The sequence below is a fragment of the Balaenoptera physalus genome (assembly GCF_965194825.1).
Source record: "Balaenoptera physalus genome assembly, chromosome: 15".
Classification (NCBI taxonomy): domain Eukaryota; kingdom Metazoa; phylum Chordata; class Mammalia; order Artiodactyla; family Balaenopteridae; genus Balaenoptera; species Balaenoptera physalus.
In genome coordinates this window covers 78,542,825-78,560,003 of record NC_138894.1, presented here as the reverse complement: position 1 = coordinate 78,560,003, position 17,179 = coordinate 78,542,825, and the positions used below count along the sequence as shown (strand labels likewise).

The 17,179-nt window shown below is 49.1% G+C and overlaps 1 protein-coding gene and 1 long non-coding RNA gene across 5 annotated transcripts in view; one reads left to right on the top strand and one right to left on the bottom strand.

Moving 5' to 3' along the window:
• The window catches only part of LOC309644114, a 139,523-nt gene that overhangs the window by 52,684 nt on the left and 69,660 nt on the right, over window positions 1-17,179 (bottom strand). The gene's annotated exons all lie outside the window — the stretch shown is intronic.
• EFR3B (EFR3 homolog B) overlaps window positions 1-17,179 on the top strand; it is a 92,233-nt gene that overhangs the window by 58,034 nt on the left and 17,020 nt on the right. For 2 of the 4 annotated variants that reach the window (XM_082427465.1, XM_082427464.1), the window contains 8 exons: window positions 7,112-7,233; window positions 11,476-11,625; window positions 12,836-12,970; window positions 13,410-13,488; window positions 14,234-14,369; window positions 14,650-14,811; window positions 15,556-15,667; window positions 16,050-16,101. In XM_082427465.1, the coding sequence (XP_082283591.1) occupies window positions 7,112-7,233; window positions 11,476-11,625; window positions 12,836-12,970; window positions 13,410-13,488; window positions 14,234-14,369; window positions 14,650-14,811; window positions 15,556-15,667; window positions 16,050-16,101 (948 nt within the window). The remainder of the gene's footprint in view (window positions 1-7,111; window positions 7,234-11,475; window positions 11,626-12,835; window positions 12,971-13,409; window positions 13,489-14,233; window positions 14,370-14,649; window positions 14,812-15,555; window positions 15,668-16,049; window positions 16,102-17,179) is intronic. The other 2 variants (XM_082427467.1, XM_082427466.1) reach the window with 2 other exon arrangements.

The following is a 17,179-nucleotide window of genomic DNA, read 5'->3' as shown; positions in this document are numbered from 1 at the left end:
ATAACAAAGTGAATCAGTTATACATATACAATATGTTCCCATTTCTCTTCCCTCTTGTATCTCCCTCCCTCCCACCCTCCCCATCCCATCCCTCTAGGTGGTCACAAAGCACCGAGCTGATCTCCCTGTGCTATGCGGCTGCTTCCCACTAGTTATCTATTTTACATTTGGTAGTGTATATATGTCCATGACACTCTCTTACCCTGTCACATCTCACCCCACCCCCTCCCCATATCCTCAAGTCCATTCTCTAGTAGGTCTGTGTCTTTATTCCCGTCTTGCCACTAGGTTCTTCATGGCCTTTTTTTTTTTTTTTTTTTTTTTCCCCCTTAGATTCCGTATATATGTGTTAGCATACTGTATTTGTTTTTCTCTTTCTGACTTACTTCACTCTGTATGACAGACTCTAACTCCATCCACCTCATTACAAATACCTCCATTTCATTTCTTTTTATGGCTGAGTAATATTCCATTGTATATATGTGCCACATCTTCTTTATCCATTCATCTGTCGATGGACATTTAGATTGCTTCCATGTCCTGGCTATTGTAAATAGAGCTGCAATGAACATTTTGGTACATGACTCTTTTTGACCTATGGTTTTCTCAGGGTATATGCCCAGTATTGGGATTGCTGGGTCGTATGGTAGTTCTATTTGTAGTTTTTTAAGGAACCTCCATACTGTTCTCCATAGTGGCTGTATCAATTTACATTCCCACCAACAGTGCAAGAGTGTTCCCTTTCCTCCACACCCTCTCCAGCATTTATTGTTTCTAGATTTTTTGATGATGGCCATTCTGACCGGTGTGAGATGATATCTCATTGTAGTTTTGATTTGCATTTCTCTAATGATTAATGATGTTGAGCATTCTTTCATGTGTCTGTAGGCCATCTGTATATCTTCTTTGGAGAAATGTCTATTTAGGTCTTCTGCCCATTTTTGGATTGGGTTGTTCGTTTTTTTGTTATTGAGCTGCATGAGCTGCTTGTAAATCTTGGAGATTAATCCTTTGTCAGTTGCTTCATTTGCAAATATTTTCTCCCATTCTAATGGTTGTCTTTTGGTCTTGTTTATGGTTTCCTTTGCTGTGCAAAAGCTTTTAAGTTTCATTAGGTCCCATTTGTTTATTTGTGTTCTTATTTCCATTTCTCTGGGAGCTGGGTCAAAAAGAATCTTGCTGTGATGTATGTCATAGAGTGTTCTGCCTATGTTTTCCTCTAAGAGTTTGATAGTGTCTGCCCTTACACTTAGGTCTTTAATCCATTTTGAGTTTATTTTTGTGCATGGTGTCAGGGAGTGTTCTAATTTCATACTTTTACATGTACCTGTCCAATTTTCCCAGCACCACTTATTGAAGAGGCTGTCTTTTCTCCACTGTATATGCTTGCCTCCTTTATCAAAAATAAGGTGCCCATATGTGTGTGGGTTTATCTCTGGGCTTTCTATCCTGTTCCATTGATCTATATTTCTGTTTTTGTGCCAGTACCAAACTGTCTTGATTACTGAAGCTTTGTAATATAGTCTGAAGTCAGGGAGCCTGATTCCCCCAGCTCCATTTTTCGTTCTCAAGATTGCTTTGGCTATTCGGGGTCTTTTGTGTTTCCATACAAATTGTGAAATTGTTTGTTCTAGTTCTGTGAAAAATGCCAGTGGTAGTTTGATAGGGATTGCATTGAATCTGTAGATTGCTTTGGGTAGTAGAGTCATTTTCACAATGTTGATTCTTCCAATCCAGGAACATGGTATATCTCTCCATCTATTTGTATCATCTTTAATTTCTTTCATCAGTGTCTTATAATTTTCTGCATACAGGTCTTTTGTGTCCTTAGGTAGGTTTATTCCTAGATATTTTATTCTTTTTGTTGCAATGGTAAATGGGAGTGTTTTCTTAATTTCACTTTCAGATTTTTCGTCATTAGTGTATAGAAATGCAAGAGATTTCTGTGCATTAATTTTGTATCCTGCTACTTTACCAAATTCATTGATTAGCTCTAGGAGTTTTCTGGTAGCATCTTTAGGATTCTCTATGTATAGTATCATGTCATCTGCAAATAGTGACAGCTTTACTTCTTCTTTTCCGATTTGGATTCCTTTTATTTCTTTGTCTTCTCTGATTGCTGTGGCTAACACTTCCAAAACTATGTTGAATAATAGTGGTGAGAGTGGGCAACCTTGTCTTGTTCCTGATCTTAGTGGAAATGGTTTCAGTTTTTCACCATTGAGGACAATGTTGGCTGTGGGTTTGTCATATATGGCCTTTATTATGTTGAGGAAAGTTCCCTCTATGCCTACTTTCTGCAGGGCTTTTATCATAAATGGGTGTTGAATTTTGTCGAAAGCTTTCTCTGCATCTATTGAGATGATCATATGGTTTTTCTCCTTCAGTTTGTTAATATGATGTATCACATTGATTGATTTACGTATATTGAAGAATCCTTGCATTCCTGGGATAAACCCCACTTGATCATGGTGTATGATCCTTTTAATGTGCTGTTGGATTCTGTTTGCTAGTATTTTGTTGAGGATTTTTGCATCTATGTTCATCAGTGATATTGGCCTGTAGTTTTCTTTCTTTGTGACATCTTTGTCTGGTTTTGGTATCAGGGTGATGGTGGCCTCGTAGAATGAGTTTGGGAGTGTTCCTCCCTCTGCAATACTTTGGAAGAGTTTGAGAAGGATAGGTGTTAGCTCTTCTCTAAATGTTTGATAGAATTCACCTGTGAAGCCATCTGGTCCTGGGCTTTTGTTTGTTGGAAGGTTTTTAATCACAGTTTCAATTTCAGTGCTTGTGATTGGTCTGTTCATATTTTCTATTTCTTCCTGGTTCAGTCTCGGCAGTTTGTGCATTTCTAAGAATCTGTCCATTTCTTCCAGGTTGTCCATTTTATTGGCATAGAGTTGCTTGTAGTAATCTCTCATGATCTTTTGTATTTCTGCAGTGTCAGTGGTTACTTCTCCTTTAGGGGAGCTTTTCTTAATTATCTCCACCTCATTCACGTTCCTAGGAGGTGATATATGCATTTTAAAGAGATGAAAACAAATGCTGGGCCACATCTTCCCGGTCTGGCAGTGCCGGCTGCCCGAGCTCCCATCGAGCCCCACCTCCTTGTCTCTCAGTGCTGGGCTCTGTCCCATCCTATGGCACTAACTGACCTTCGGTTCCTGAATGGTGCTTCAGGGGGCTTGGCCCTCATCTTCCAACTCCCCTGCCCTCTGCCACCGTCCTCAACTCCCACCCTCGGGCACCAGTTCATTGGGATGGCTGTTAACTCATTTCCTTCTTCCCATATTCACACCTGCCCCCGGCATCCTGCATGGTCGCGGGCATGGCCCACGCTGCCTATCTGGGCTCCTCCTCTGTGATGGCCTGGCTGGAAAGGACGAGGGTCACACTGCACCAGAGCCGAGGACCGGAGTTGGTGAGCAGACCATTAAAGGCCCCTGTCACCTTGCTCACCGCAGCGCAGGGTCCTGAGCATTCCCCCGGGCACGCTCTGCATCCGTCCCCTCGTTTAACCCTGGCGACACCCCGTGGCGTAGGCCCCATCACCCCCATTTTTCAGATAAGGAAACAGTGGCTCAGAAGTTAAACGATGTCCACAGTCACACAGGTGACAAGGAGCTGAGTGAGGAGACGCCGTCTGACTGTGGGCCCAGCGGATGTAGGAGGGCATACCCACTTAAACAGAAGCACCATTCTGTTAAAATCGAAATTTGAGAAGGAGACTCAAAGCTAAGTTTCCAGGGAAGAAGACTATAGAAGAGTAAAAATCTGGGGATGCAGAGAGTCATGAGAGAAAAGAGTGAGGGAATTTTCCAGTGAGCTTAGCAGCTGTGGCTGGCCCAGCTGGGGGAGATTCAGGAGTGACTGCTGGGCCAGCCTAGAAAAAAGCCTCCGTGGTTCTAGGAAAGGAATCCCCATGTGTGTCTTCTACCCTGCGTTACCTCTGTGGCTGTCACAGAATGTTCCATTTTTTAAAAATTGGGGCTTCCCTGGTGGTGCAGTGGTCCATGGGTTCGAGTCTTGGTCCGGGAAGATCCCACATGCTGTGGAGCAGCTAAGCCCATGTGCCACAACTACTGAGCCTGCGCTCTAGAGCCTGCGATCCACAACTACTGAGCCCGTGTACCACAACTACTGAGCCCATGTGCCGCAACTACTGAAGCCCACGCACCTAGAGCCCGTGCTGTGCAACAAGAGGAGCCACTGCAATGAGAAGCCCACGCACCACAACTAAGAGTAGCCCCTGCTCGCTGCAACTAGAGAAAGCCCGCGTGCAGCAACAAAGACCCAATGCAGCCAATATAAATAAATAAAATTAATTAATTTTTAAAAATTGATTGTAATCTCCATTTTAACCTTGCAGCCAGGGCGTCGTAGTTGAAATCTTCAGCAGCCTGTACAGTGCAGAAAACAGTCAGAGCAGACTGGGCGTGAACAGGGCTCCGGCCATGCCACCTGACGGGCCACCAGTCCTGCTCGAGGTTCCACGGCACTGGAGGAAGGGGAAAGTCAAGGTTGAAAGTGAAGAGGCTTGGGAATTCCCTGGCAGGCCACTGTTTAGGACTCCGTGCTTTCACTGCCGAGGACGGGGGTTCGATCCCTGCTCAGGGAAGTAGGATCCTGCAAGCCACGTGGCGCAGCCAAAAAAAAAAAAAGTGACGAGGCTTGATGTCACGTCCACAGAGATCAGGAATCGTTCAGTGAAGTATCAGCGTGGGGAGGGGGGCCAGAGGGAAGGGAGGCCGCCAGGTTGCCTGTCAGGGATCCTGCTGTGTTTCTCAAGCGTGAGCCTCAGACCATCTAACAGGTGAATATCCTCCAAGGCTGACTCAGCACGTCTGGGGCTTGTGGCAGAAATCTGCATGGTCACGGAGCCCCCTCGACTGCTGTACCTCAGTGTTTGGAAACCAGTGGCCTCACTCCTGCAGCCCTCTTAAAAAGGCTAGACTAAGGTCCCCTCTGGCGGCTTCTTCATCCTCTGTTTGTTCTCCCTGACAATATCCACCACCCTCGAGTCCCCAGAGCAACTCTCATGGGTCATTTGGCCTGAGGCGCTAGAGGAAGCCAGGAGTAGGGACAGAGCTGGGCAGAGCTCTGTTGGAGAGGCTCGTGGTTGAGACCTGGGTTTCTCCTGCAGGACCCTGGGCAATTATGTAACATTTGTGGGTCTCAGTCTCTCTGTCTGTAAAATGAGAATAATAATATCTCTCTAACTTAGAGTCATTTTAAGAAACAAAAGAGCTGATGTATGTCAAATGCTTAGGGTAGTACCTGATACATATATGTTCTAAACATCATTGCTATTAGCCCATAAACTCCTACACCAGTGACCATGAAGTTCGGTTATTCATTCTCCTGACATACATTTGGGTTTACACAGTCACTATATATTAGGGACAAAGTCTTTGTTTGACTGTTTCTCCTTTATTACTGGCCTCTTTTCTTTTTCAGTCTTGTTTTGGTTATTCTGAAATGCATGCACTCTCGCATACACATAGTCTTATCTTAAGCTGCCTCATCATATTTGAAGTAGATATAGCATCAATAAAAAAATAAAGAAATGTAGCGAATGAAGACTGGGCTGCTTATTTCACACATGGGAAAACCAAGACAGAAGAGAAGTCAAATGTCCCACTCAAAGGTCACCCCACCAGTTAGAGGTAGATCTGCGGTTAGAACCGCATAGCTGCATGACCCCTCTCAGTGGACGGACCAAGCCAGGCTTTGGCTGTGGGGAGTGCAGCCTGGGAACATCCTGTTGGTGGTTAAGAGCAGCAATGCACCCAAATTTAGTTTTAGCCTCGGTACCAGCCTAAGTCTGTGTTCTAGCCTGTGGGGCTTAGGAAGATCACGTAGCCAAAGGCCAGCTCTATCGTTGTTTCTGGAACTCCTGAACTTGGGTCTAATCAATGATCTTGTGATCACATGGATTACCACTACGCCTCTTCTGCATAACCACATCAATAATGCAAGCAATGTCATTTGGGTTTATTGCTAATATCAGAATACTTGCTTCCACATATATGTGTGCATTTTAGATGTAACTTAGAAGGGAAGATTTCCTTATCTGCTTTGAATGTTGAGGTTTTATGATTCAGCAGAAAATAAATGCATATTTATTATTGCAAGAACAAAACACTGTAATAATAAGGATGCTTGTGGAAGTTGCTAATTTTCATCCAAAAAAATAGTTATTAACAACTTTTAAGTAGTTAAATGGGGAAACAGGTTGACAATTGATACTCAATATTATGAGAGTGTGCTGATGAGATAATTTTAGGAATAACAGTATGTCCTCTTTGAACCAACGAAGGTTTGTAAAAATTGTATAATAATACAAGGCAGAATAGTGGAGAATGTAGTTTAAGTTTAGTCTGTTTAGAGTTGTTTGTGGTATTAAATTTATAACATTAAACAAAATAACCTATAAAAATTATATTTAACTTTTAGTAATTTAACTCCACTCAGTCTGTGATTCTTGCTTCTCTGAGAGACTCATTTGAAATCAAGTCCCTATTTAGAACTGCAAATGTGCAGCATGGTGATGACAGAAGGAATCTAGCGGCTGAGAATGCTGAGCAAGACTTAATGAACTGAAATTGCAAACGTTAAAAATGTACTCAAAATTTTAACAATAAAATGTAATTACGGTTTTTAATCAAATTTCAGCTCTGTCCCGGTTTCCCAGAATGCATTCTAGGGTGGTGCTCTATGCTTTGGCCTTGGCTTTTGCTCGGTTTCCAGTGTTATTCCTCACAGCCTTTCAGCCTGTATGTTTGGGGCAGCTCTGGATGTAAATGGGAGGAGGAGGTTAAGTGACTGAGCCCCATTCTCTTTCTCTTCTCTTCCATCCTCTGCTCACCCAGCAGGGGAGGGCTGAAAAGGGCCAGGGGTTCTGCTCTTGTTGTGTAGAATGGAACTCAGATTTCCCGAGTGTGCTCTGGGAGGTAGACTAGAGCCAGATTCTGAGATGCATGGTTCCTAAGATGTGTTTTCTTGTGGCTTTACTATGGCAAAGGGCCTGGGGGATGCCAGGTCCCAGAGCCCAAAGGCGAGGAGCATGGCGGGTCATCTCACGATGAATTTCCCCTCTCCCCCCACACAGTTTGTGAAGTTTGCCAACATAGAGGAGGACACCCCATCCTACCATCGGAGCTACGATTTCTTCGTGTCTCGCTTCAGTGAAATGTGCCACTCCGGCCATGAAGACTTGGAGATCAAGACTAAGTGAGTATAAGGGAAGTTGAGGAGGCTGTGCCTCTAATGGCAGAGGCACTGATGGTCCTGTAGAGCTCCCAGCCCGGATTGCGTGTCTGATTTCACTGGCGTTTACCGAGGCTCTGATGTTGCTGGTGGGGAAGGGGCATCTGGCGGGACTTAGGTGGATGCGTGGGCAGAGCTGGGCTCCCAGCACATGCTTTCTAAAGGAACAGCCTCTGGGGACAGAAAACAGGGTGGGACATAAGGTGATGGTCCTCTGAGCCCAATTTGAGAGCCAGTGACACACACATGTACACACCTGTGCTCTCTTTTGTTCAGAAGTACGTGCCTTTATACACCCTAGAAGCACTCCCACTCACCACTCTCCATCAAAATATACACCCACAGATAAAAAGCCAAAGTCCTCACATTGGCTGATCCCTGCTGCCCTCCTGAGTGTATCTCCTCCACTCTTCCCCTCCTCATTCCTCTTCGGCCACACAGGCCTCCGTGCTGCCTTGGAAACACACCAGGGACATTCCTGCCCCAGGGCCTTTGCACAGTCTGTTCCTGTGCCTGGGATGCTTCCTCTGTGGAGCTGTACAGCTCACTCCTTCACCTCCTTCAAGGCTTTGCTCAAGTACCCCCTTGTCAACAACGCCTTCCCCTGACCCTCCCCTTCTCCCTCACCCTGCTCTGTTTTTATTTCCCCATAGCACTCATCCCCTTCAAACATGTTTCATAATTTACATATGTTTCTCATTCATTGCCTGTCTCTCCCCACTAGAATGTAAGCTCTGTGAGGACAGGAATCATTGTTTTGTTCTCTGACGCATCCCAAGTGCTAAGACAGTGCCTGGAGAGCAGCAGGCACTGAAGACATACTTGTTGAGTAAGTGAATGAAGGAATGGATGCTTTTCAGATAAACGTCTTGAATTACAGAACACACTTTTACACACACGTACTCACACTCACAAAAATACTTAACTTACAGAAATACATTCATCGACATAGAAATTAAACCCCTCAATGAAATCACAAAGAAATTCACCCAAATATATGCTGATACTGATAGATAAAGGATGAGAAGTAAACCACTGCCTACGAAGAGTGCTTATCAACCTGGGGAGGCGAAATGAAACACAGGAAAAGGAGGAGGAAGGAGGGAAAAGGGCTGAGCTGTCCTTACCAGGCAAAACTGCAGGAGTCGGAGAAGGAAGGGGCTGGGGGCTGAGGCCAGGTGGCCAACATGCCCACGGGAGACCGGGTCTCCATGGGTTTGTTCCAGAACTCAGCCACTGGCTTCTTCCTGCACCATGTCAGCACTGCAGGGGGCCCCAGTGCATGTGATACGCAATGGCACGGTCCGGGAGCCCTGTGTGCCCCTAACTACAGCTTCCTCACCACGGCTGCTGGTCTGGGTTGGAGAAACAGGACGTGAAACCCTCCATCCCCCAGGCTGCCTGTTCCCAAAGCTTCCCAGCTGTGAAACGGCTCCAGGGCAGGACGCTGTGGGACTGATGGCAGTGTCCCTGCTCCCCAGTCTCCTCTGTCTTGAACCAGCCAGGGGCTCCCTGGGGCTGTGCTGCTGCAGGGGGGCCAGTGGGGGTCACGGGAGGAAGGAGCCCCTTGTCTCCCCAGCGCCGGTTCCCTCAGCAGCCACCTCACTCCAGAATGGCTGTGAAGAGGCAGAAGGGGCTGGAGCAGGTGGGGTGTGTCCAGAAGCAGGTGATGGGGAAGGCGGGGACCGTGACCAGGTGTGGCTGTAACAGGTGCTGACCGCAGGTAGAGCCAAGCTCCAGGAGGGGAGGGGACCCTCCTCATGCCGCTGTATGCACACTCACACACACTCACACACACCACACAATCACACAATACACAACTGCGTACACAACCACATGTGCACACACACACAATGGCATGCAGAACCACACACACACACAATCACATACACTGACACATACATAACCACACTCTCACACAAATCACACACTCATACACGTACAACCGCACACACACACTCCACAGTAGGAGGGGAGAAGGCACAGAAGCAGACACGGTTGCACCGTGTCCTGATGGTGTGGGGAGCGACTGAAGGTCAGGAGAAGGGTGCTGAGGTTTGCTTCCAGCAACCGGGCAGTGCCATCATCACCCACAGCCTGGCACCTGCCACCCATGGAAGCAAGGCTGCCAGGGTGAGAGGAGTTTCTCCCTTTGTCTTGTCTCTCATCCATAACCTCCCTGCACCCCTTCTCCCTGAGCTCTCCCCCTGGTCCTTCGCAGCCTTTGCAGAGCCCAGAGCTCCTTTCCAAGAACTACCCTTGGGTCTCATGAATAGGTGGGTGTTTGCGTGTGCGTTGTGTGTGTGTGTGTGTGTAGTCCCCTTGGGTTCAGAGACTTCCCAGTCCCTTGCACGTGGGCAGGCCTCCACTGAGCCCATTACAAGGAACAATAAGAGGCTGCTTCTCCCCCAGGCCTGATCAGCCAGCTCTGGGCATCATGGAATGAAATGTGTACATATGTGGAAGGGATTCTGGGGAGATTGAAAGAGTGAAGAAAAATTAATACAGTCACACATAAGGAAGCCCTGGGTAGAAAATTTTCCATCCCCTGGGCCTGGTTTCCTGCCAGCCAGGCTCTCTTGGGTGGGACATGAGTCCAGCATGTCTGAGATTTATTTTTGTAGTGCACTAAGGAGCACCTTTAACCTGGAGCCAGGAATAGTTAGCAGAATTGTATTACAGTTACTTCGTTCTCAAGTCTGGACAGCCTCAGCTCAGGGTGCTGACTTGGCTCAGGATTAGAGCAGCTAAGTGTTTGCCCAGAGAATCCTTGCCCGTTGCCAGCAGCCCTAATGGTCCTGGGCCAGGGGATGTTGGTACATTAGGCATCTCTCACCACCCAGTTATGGTCTCCGCGTAAAGCTCAGGGTAGCGCCATGGTAACAGCACTTAAAACTGAAGCTGAAATTACAAATGGCAACTAAATATTTAGAAAAACTGCTCAACTCCAATAATCATCAAAAGGATACAAACTGAAATCGCTACAAGATATGAGGATTTTTCTGAGCCACAAAATTAGAGCAGATGTTTAAAATGAGATCCCTAGTGCTGAGGCAGGCACAGTGAGGATGGTATTCTCCTGCAGCTTGTGCAGTGGGCGTGGGGAGAGGAATCTGGCAAAACTGGGAGCCTTTCATTCCTTACCTTTCGATTCAGTAATTCTACTCATGGCAATGATTTGGAATGTAGTAAAGTACTTTGTACAGCAATGTCCATTGTAGCATTATTACAGAAGCAAATTTAGAAACAACTTAAATGACCAACAGGCGACTAGTTCAGAAAGTTCTTCTAACAGTGTATCAAATAACCATTCAACATGTTTGTGAGTTAATGATGTAGGAAAATGCTTGTGATAGAATGCTATGGGTGAAAAAAGCCAATACAAATTACATATGCAGCAGGTTCTTGATTCTGTCATATATTATACACAGGAGAAAGGAAAGACACCAAAATGCCAATGATAATTATCTTTGAGCGGCGATGGCAGGGGAAATCATCTTAACACTTTTCTATAATTAGCATGTATTATGTTATAATCAGGAAAAAAAAAGGTTTGGTTAAAAAAAGGAACTTCAGGTTGAAATAAATGGCCAGTAAAGAGGGCCCCCTCCTGCAGGGCTGTGCTGATCCCTGAGTCAGCAGAGTGGGAACTGGGAATGTGCAAAAGGGGTCCCCTCTGTGCTGTTACTCATCTCCCCTCCGCTTTCTCAGCCAGCTTAGTCCCAGCCAAGACCTCTTTGTGCCTGACAGCCTGACAGCTCTGTGCCTCCCCCTCCAGATCCCCTCCCCCTCCAGATCCCCTCCCCCTGTAAGTTGCTCACAGCCCTGGTTTCTGCCTCTTCCGTTCTTGGCAGCACTTTGAGCTCTTATATCTTGGGCTCAAGCTAGAGAAAACCCAGCTGGGTACTAAAGAGCCTGGAGAAACTGGGCACCCTAGGGATGAAGCCTGGGTGGTACGGGGCAAGGGCAGTCTGGGAATCTCCAAGACAAGCCAGAAGGCATGGCCTTCGTGCTCACATCCACCAGCACAAGAAGGCGGCCAGCCAGGAGGCCAAGTCACATGAAGAGTAGAAGGTGGGCTCTGTTCTGCCTTTTGAGGGACGAGTGCATCCCTAATCCCCTCGCTGTGCTCCTCTCCTTGTCACAGCAGCTGGACTTGTCAGGGCTTGGAGACTTCATGGTCCCATGTCTCCCTTTTCCTTACAGAATCCGAATGTCAGGTATCAAAGGTCTGCAAGGGGTGGTGAGGAAGACCGTGAATGATGAACTGCAGGCCAATATCTGGGACCCACAGCACATGGACAAGATCGTCCCATCCCTGCTTTTCAATCTGCAACACGTGGAGGAGGCAGAGAGGTGAGCAGGCGAGGGGGGAGCTTGCACGCGGCCCTGCAGCCCTCCCAGGGCACCTGGCAACCGCACGGCTGGGCTGGTTGGCAAAACCCAGCCCCAAAGTCAGGGCTCTTGGCTTTTGTGGCTTGTTCTGCAGTGAGTCCAAAGCTGCTTCCCTAGGAGCCTTGGCTCTGGCCTTCTACCAGCCTGCTGTGCCCCTTAAGGTCTGCATTCCTGAAGGAAAAACAGTAATGGTGCTGGGCTCCCTGGGGTAAGTGTGTGCTGAACACAAAGAACCAAGAGTCGGGTTCCCTTGGTCTTTCTAGAAGCAGCAGGCCAAGGAGGTTTTTAAATGCCTTTCATGGTTCCAGTTGCTGAGGAGGACCTTCCTTCTCTCTCACTTCCCAGCGGTGTTCCAGTCCCTTCAGAATGCCCACTTGACCAGCCAGCAGCCACTTGACACGAGTTACAGATACTGGGTTTTAATCTGGGAACCCCCAGACATGGATTCATCCTGTCCCTGCCCCTCGCTCTTCCCCTCTGTGAAGTGGGATGGAGGGAAAGGTTCACGGTGCTGTCCACGTTGGCTGGGCATGACGCCTATTGAAGATATCGTGGGTTCCCCACTTTCTGTCAGTTGAGCCTGCGCTGCTAGAGCCGGTTGGGAAATTTAGTGTGCCCTCTGGTGGTTGTTCCTGGAATAGCATTTCACTGACAAGCTCCGTGGTGGTCTCAGGTGGAGATGGGTGGGTACCACTGAGTCACACCTAAGCCAACCCCCGCGCCTTTCCCTTTTCCCTCCCGCTTTTTTCCCTCCTTCCTCTCTCCCCTTTTCTTCTGCTTTCTCCAGCTCTGTCGGCCTCCCTCTCTTCTTAGCTCATCTCTCGTTCCTTCCAAAGCCTCGGGGGCATGGAGACACTCGTGGTCTGCGCCTCCCCAGGCCCATGGTGCTCAGGGCATCTATCCTTCCCACAGAGGCACATCAGGCCTATCCCTAGGATGTCCAGAAAAAGAACGTTATCCCTCCTCCCACAATCTTCCTCCACTCTGGGCTTCCTTACCCCCATTTAACTTCTGACAGCCTCAACACCTCCCCTGTGACCTAGTGCAGCCCACGTCAAATTCCTGCTTGTCCTACTGGGACCATTTGCATGAGGGAAGCACAGAAGGCCTGCACAAAGCGACGCCCAGCCGTGCATTCCATCCCTCACCCGTGGGCTGTGTGTTTCCACAGCCGGTCCCCCTCCCCCCTCCAAGCACCAGAGAAGGAGAAGGAGATCCCTGCAGAGCTGGCTGAGAGGTGCCTTCGGGAACTGCTGGGCCGCGCTGCCTTTGGCAACATCAAAAACGCCATCAAGCCTGTTCTCGTGTGAGTGTACCCCTTCCCCACCCACCCGCCTTCAGCTTTGAATAGTTTCAGGTCCGGCACCTCCTCGCTGACTCGGGAGGAGGGAGGGAAGGAGGTGTTACAGTTGTGGTGCTTCAGCCAAGTGGGTCCCTTCTCTGTGCCCATGTTCCCCGCACTGTGGCATCAAAAGCTACCACATGGTGACCAAGCACCATTTTGGGGAGACGAGTTGGCAGGAGGAAGGTGCCCGGCTTCATTCCTGAGCCCACAGCTACGGAACCCTGTTCGTTGACTTCTCGTGCTTCCCTTCTCTCACCTACACCTGAAAGCCCTTGCTACTTACCTGGGAGCTTCGAGAGGGGCTGGGTCTCTCGGGAGGTGACTTTCTCCCACCAAGCTTCTCCTCCTTCCTAACATCACTTGCGTTTCATAGTTACTCTCCATATTTTCTCCCTCACAGCCATCTGGATAACCATTCTCTTTGGGAACCCAAGGTGTTCGCCATCCGTTGCTTTAAAATCATCATGTACTCAATTCAGGTACGGCGGTTCCCCTGGTCCAGCCTGTCTCTCTGGCCAAGGTGGCGCCTCTGGGAGCGGAACGGTGCACGCCTGGAGAAAACCAGCTGTCCTCTGTGACTTCTCCTAAGCCCCTAGTTGTCTAAACCGGCGCTGCTTAACCTAGTCGTGGAGAAGGACTAGTTTAATTTCTAATATGTCACAGACCCATACTTTATAAAACACAAAAAGAATTCCTAGGAAAAACAAACGAAAACCTCATGCAAAATACAAGCCCACAGACCATAATTGGCTGCCATGGCTTCTGTCAAATTACTTAACACTTACTCTCAATTTCCTTACTTAGCTCAGTGTAAACGGGCATCAGACAGATCTTGAACTGGCACCAGACCACAGGCCACACTTTGAGCACCACTGGACTAAACCACCTGGTCTCTTGTGACCCTAATAAGACCTGGGACCTGGGGAAATTGAAAAGGAAGACAGTATCTTAAAATTGACTTTTGACCCATTTGAAGTGAAGGGGCCCAGGAAAAATGTGGAAATCCAGGTCTTCATTGGGATTTGACTCAGCTCCTTGTTGGACCGAGGAGGGGGAGGGGCTCAGGAAAAGGAACCGGGGTAGCCGGGTGCCACCTCTAGTGCCTGCTAGCCTTGGGACCTCCCTTTTGTCCACCCAGCTTTGGGTCCTCGTCAAGGGCTGCCCTGGCTCAGAGGCCATATGGGGGCTGCTATCTGGGGACCAGCACCTCTCCCTCCCCCCCAGCCGCAGCACTCCCACCTGGTTATCCAGCAGCTCCTGAGCCACCTGGATGCCAACAGCCGCAGCGCAGCCACGGTGCGGGCGGGCATCGTGGAGGTCCTGTCGGAAGCTGCTGTCATTGCCGCCACGGGCTCTGTGGGTAAGGGGGATCCCGAGTGGAGTGGGGCCCGGGGACCCCCCCCAAGGACAAGGAGCTGCCCTTAACCGTAGGCTGCCTCCCCTTCCAGAAGAGGGCAAGGCTCGATAAGGAGGTGTCAGAGCCGGCTTTCCTCAGGAGGAGAAATCAGCCGGGGAAGGTAGCGGGCAGAGGAAGCCCCTGGCTGGAAGTGGGCCTGGGCTTGCCCGATAATGCAGGGCAGGGGAGAATAAGCGAGGAGTGCCAGCCCCGGATTTCAGGTCTCCCACCCCGCTGCGCTCAGGGCCCACGGTGCTGGAGATGTTCAACACTCTGCTGAGGCAGTTGCGGCTCAGCATCGACTACGCTTTGACCGGGAGCTATGATGGGGCCATCAGCCTTGGCACCAAGATCATCAAGGAGCACGAGGAGCGCATGTTCCAGGAGGCGGTCATCAAGACCATAGGTGGGCCCGGGGAGGTGGGGGGTGGGGGGTGGCCCGGGGAGGGGCGGGGCCCGGGGCCGGAACCGCGGAGGGAGGGGCAGGCAGGCGGGCCGGAAGGCGGGGCCCCTCCCGCGAGGACGTTAGTCCAGGGCGGTGTAGGATTGTCATCCACTTAAATCGTGTTATTCACGGACACTGGGGGAAGTGGAGTCAGCCCATGGCGCACGCAGCTCACAGAGTGGCCTGGGCCAGGCCTGAGTTAGATCACAGCACAATCTCCCTGGGTTTCTCAGCCTGGAGTTCAGATCAGAGGCCAAGACAGGCGAACTCTTCCCGCACCGCAGTCCCCATTAGGCCCGCCTGATGCTTCCACGTTTGAGCGATTGGAGGGGAGGTGGGAGAAAGAAAGAGAAAAGGAAGGAAAGAGGACAGGGCGAAGGCCGTGGATATGCACGTGGGTGTGGAAGGGGACCCGTAAAGCCACCATGGGCATGTAAGGGCTCATCACTTTCACAGCCTTCTGGTCCTAGCGCCACTGGAGCTTCTCCATCCCGGAGACCTTAACCGCAGCCTCCGGAATAACAAGTGAAGGAACGGGAGCCTGGAAGAGTCCTCTGCCGTCATCTAGGTGTCTCCCTCTGGGTCTTAATCGTCTCCCTAGAGAAGCAGCCCGCACTCTTCACAGTAGTTTGTTCAGCTGAAAGTTTGAGCGGAGACCCCAGCAGCTGCCGGCCTCAAACCCTCTCTTCTGTCTTTTTCCTGAAGGCTCCTTTGCCAGCACGCTGCCTACTTACCAGCGCTCCGAGGTGATCCTCTTCATCATGAGCAAGGTTCCACTGCCTTCCCTGCATCACCCCATGGAGATGGGGAGGACCGGGTGAGTCTACCATGCCTTCCTCCCCCTTCCTCTCCCAGCCTAAATTCCACCTGACTCCCCTTCCCACGTTTTTGGGCTCTCTCCCTTCTCCACCTCAACTTTCCTGGTTCTGTCCTTACTTGTCTTCTCTCATTCTACTCTCAAATCCCTCAGCAGCCTTTAGTGGGCCTTTGGATCCTACAATTCCTCAGGCTGTCCCACCAATAACAACCTCCCACCTTGGGGGGAGCCATTTGTTCCCTGGTCTGGAAGTCACTGTCCTGGGTAACCCAACAAGATAAGCCTCATGGAGAATCTAATCAGGAGAGAGAACTGGGCAGGCAAGTGTGGGGTCTTTGCCTATATCACCATCTTGGTGATCATCTGTGTCTCTGGTCTATAGGGAGAACAGGAACCGGCTGACCCAGATTATGCTGCTGAAATCCCTCCTTCAGGTGAGCCTCTCCTGTCCCCATTCCTGCTCTGCCTCTGTAGGAGGCAGCTCCTTCCAAGGAACCAAGGCAAGGCTACTACATACAGTTGTGCAGGTTGCACACTGCACAAACATGCCCAGCCAAAGGGGTGAGTAGAGGGCTGAAATCCAACCTGTGTTCCATTCACTAGCCAGGCTGGGTACCCACAGGGCTGGTTCTTCCAGGGCAGGCAGGATGCCTGTTTCTAACTTTCACAAAGGTACCTTCTCAGCTACTAATGGACTTGTCACTCAAACATTATCTCTGTATTGAGATGGAATCTATTGGTTCCTGCCCTTTTTCCCTCCAAGTATCTCCCCAGGTCCCTTCCACCTGTTTCTCCCTTGGTACTTATGCCCACCTCAGTCTCCCAGCCACTATCTTTCCCTTTATCCATTTAAAAAAATAATAACCATAATTATTTTATGTAATTTAATTTTTAATTTTTTTAAAAAATATTTTCGGCCATGCCACTTGGCCTGCAGGACCTTAGTTCCCCGACCAGGGATTGAACCCAGGCCCCGGCAGTGAAAGCGCCGAGCCCTAACCACTGGACCGCCAGGGAATTCCCCCCTTTATCAATTTTTTTTACATTTGTCTTCTTTCCTTCTTTGCAGCCATCACTGGAGGCTAGATTTATTGTTCTCAAATGCTGTTCCTATGACCAACTTGTTTAACATATAGATTCCCTAGAGATTTTGAGCCATTAGTCTGAGTGAGGTCCTGGAATCTGTATTTGTAACAAGCTCCCCAAGGCACAACCCTGGCCTAAACTCTGGACATCTCAGAACTAGATTATTCTCATAGTTGCTCCCTCCCTCCTCACCTATCATAAATACAACCAAGAAGAATTTTCTAGAAATGTTGTTCTTCACGTGTTGCTCCTTGTTAAAGAGTAAATCTCAGTTTCTAATTGATGTGCATCCAGATTTCAAACTTCTCAGACTGAAATTGGAAGGTCCTCAGTCCCCTTTCCCTCCCTAGACCCCCCATGTGGCCCCTCAACCCGTCTCTGTTCTAACTATGCCGCTCTGCACAGCCTCCTCACTCCCGCTCACGC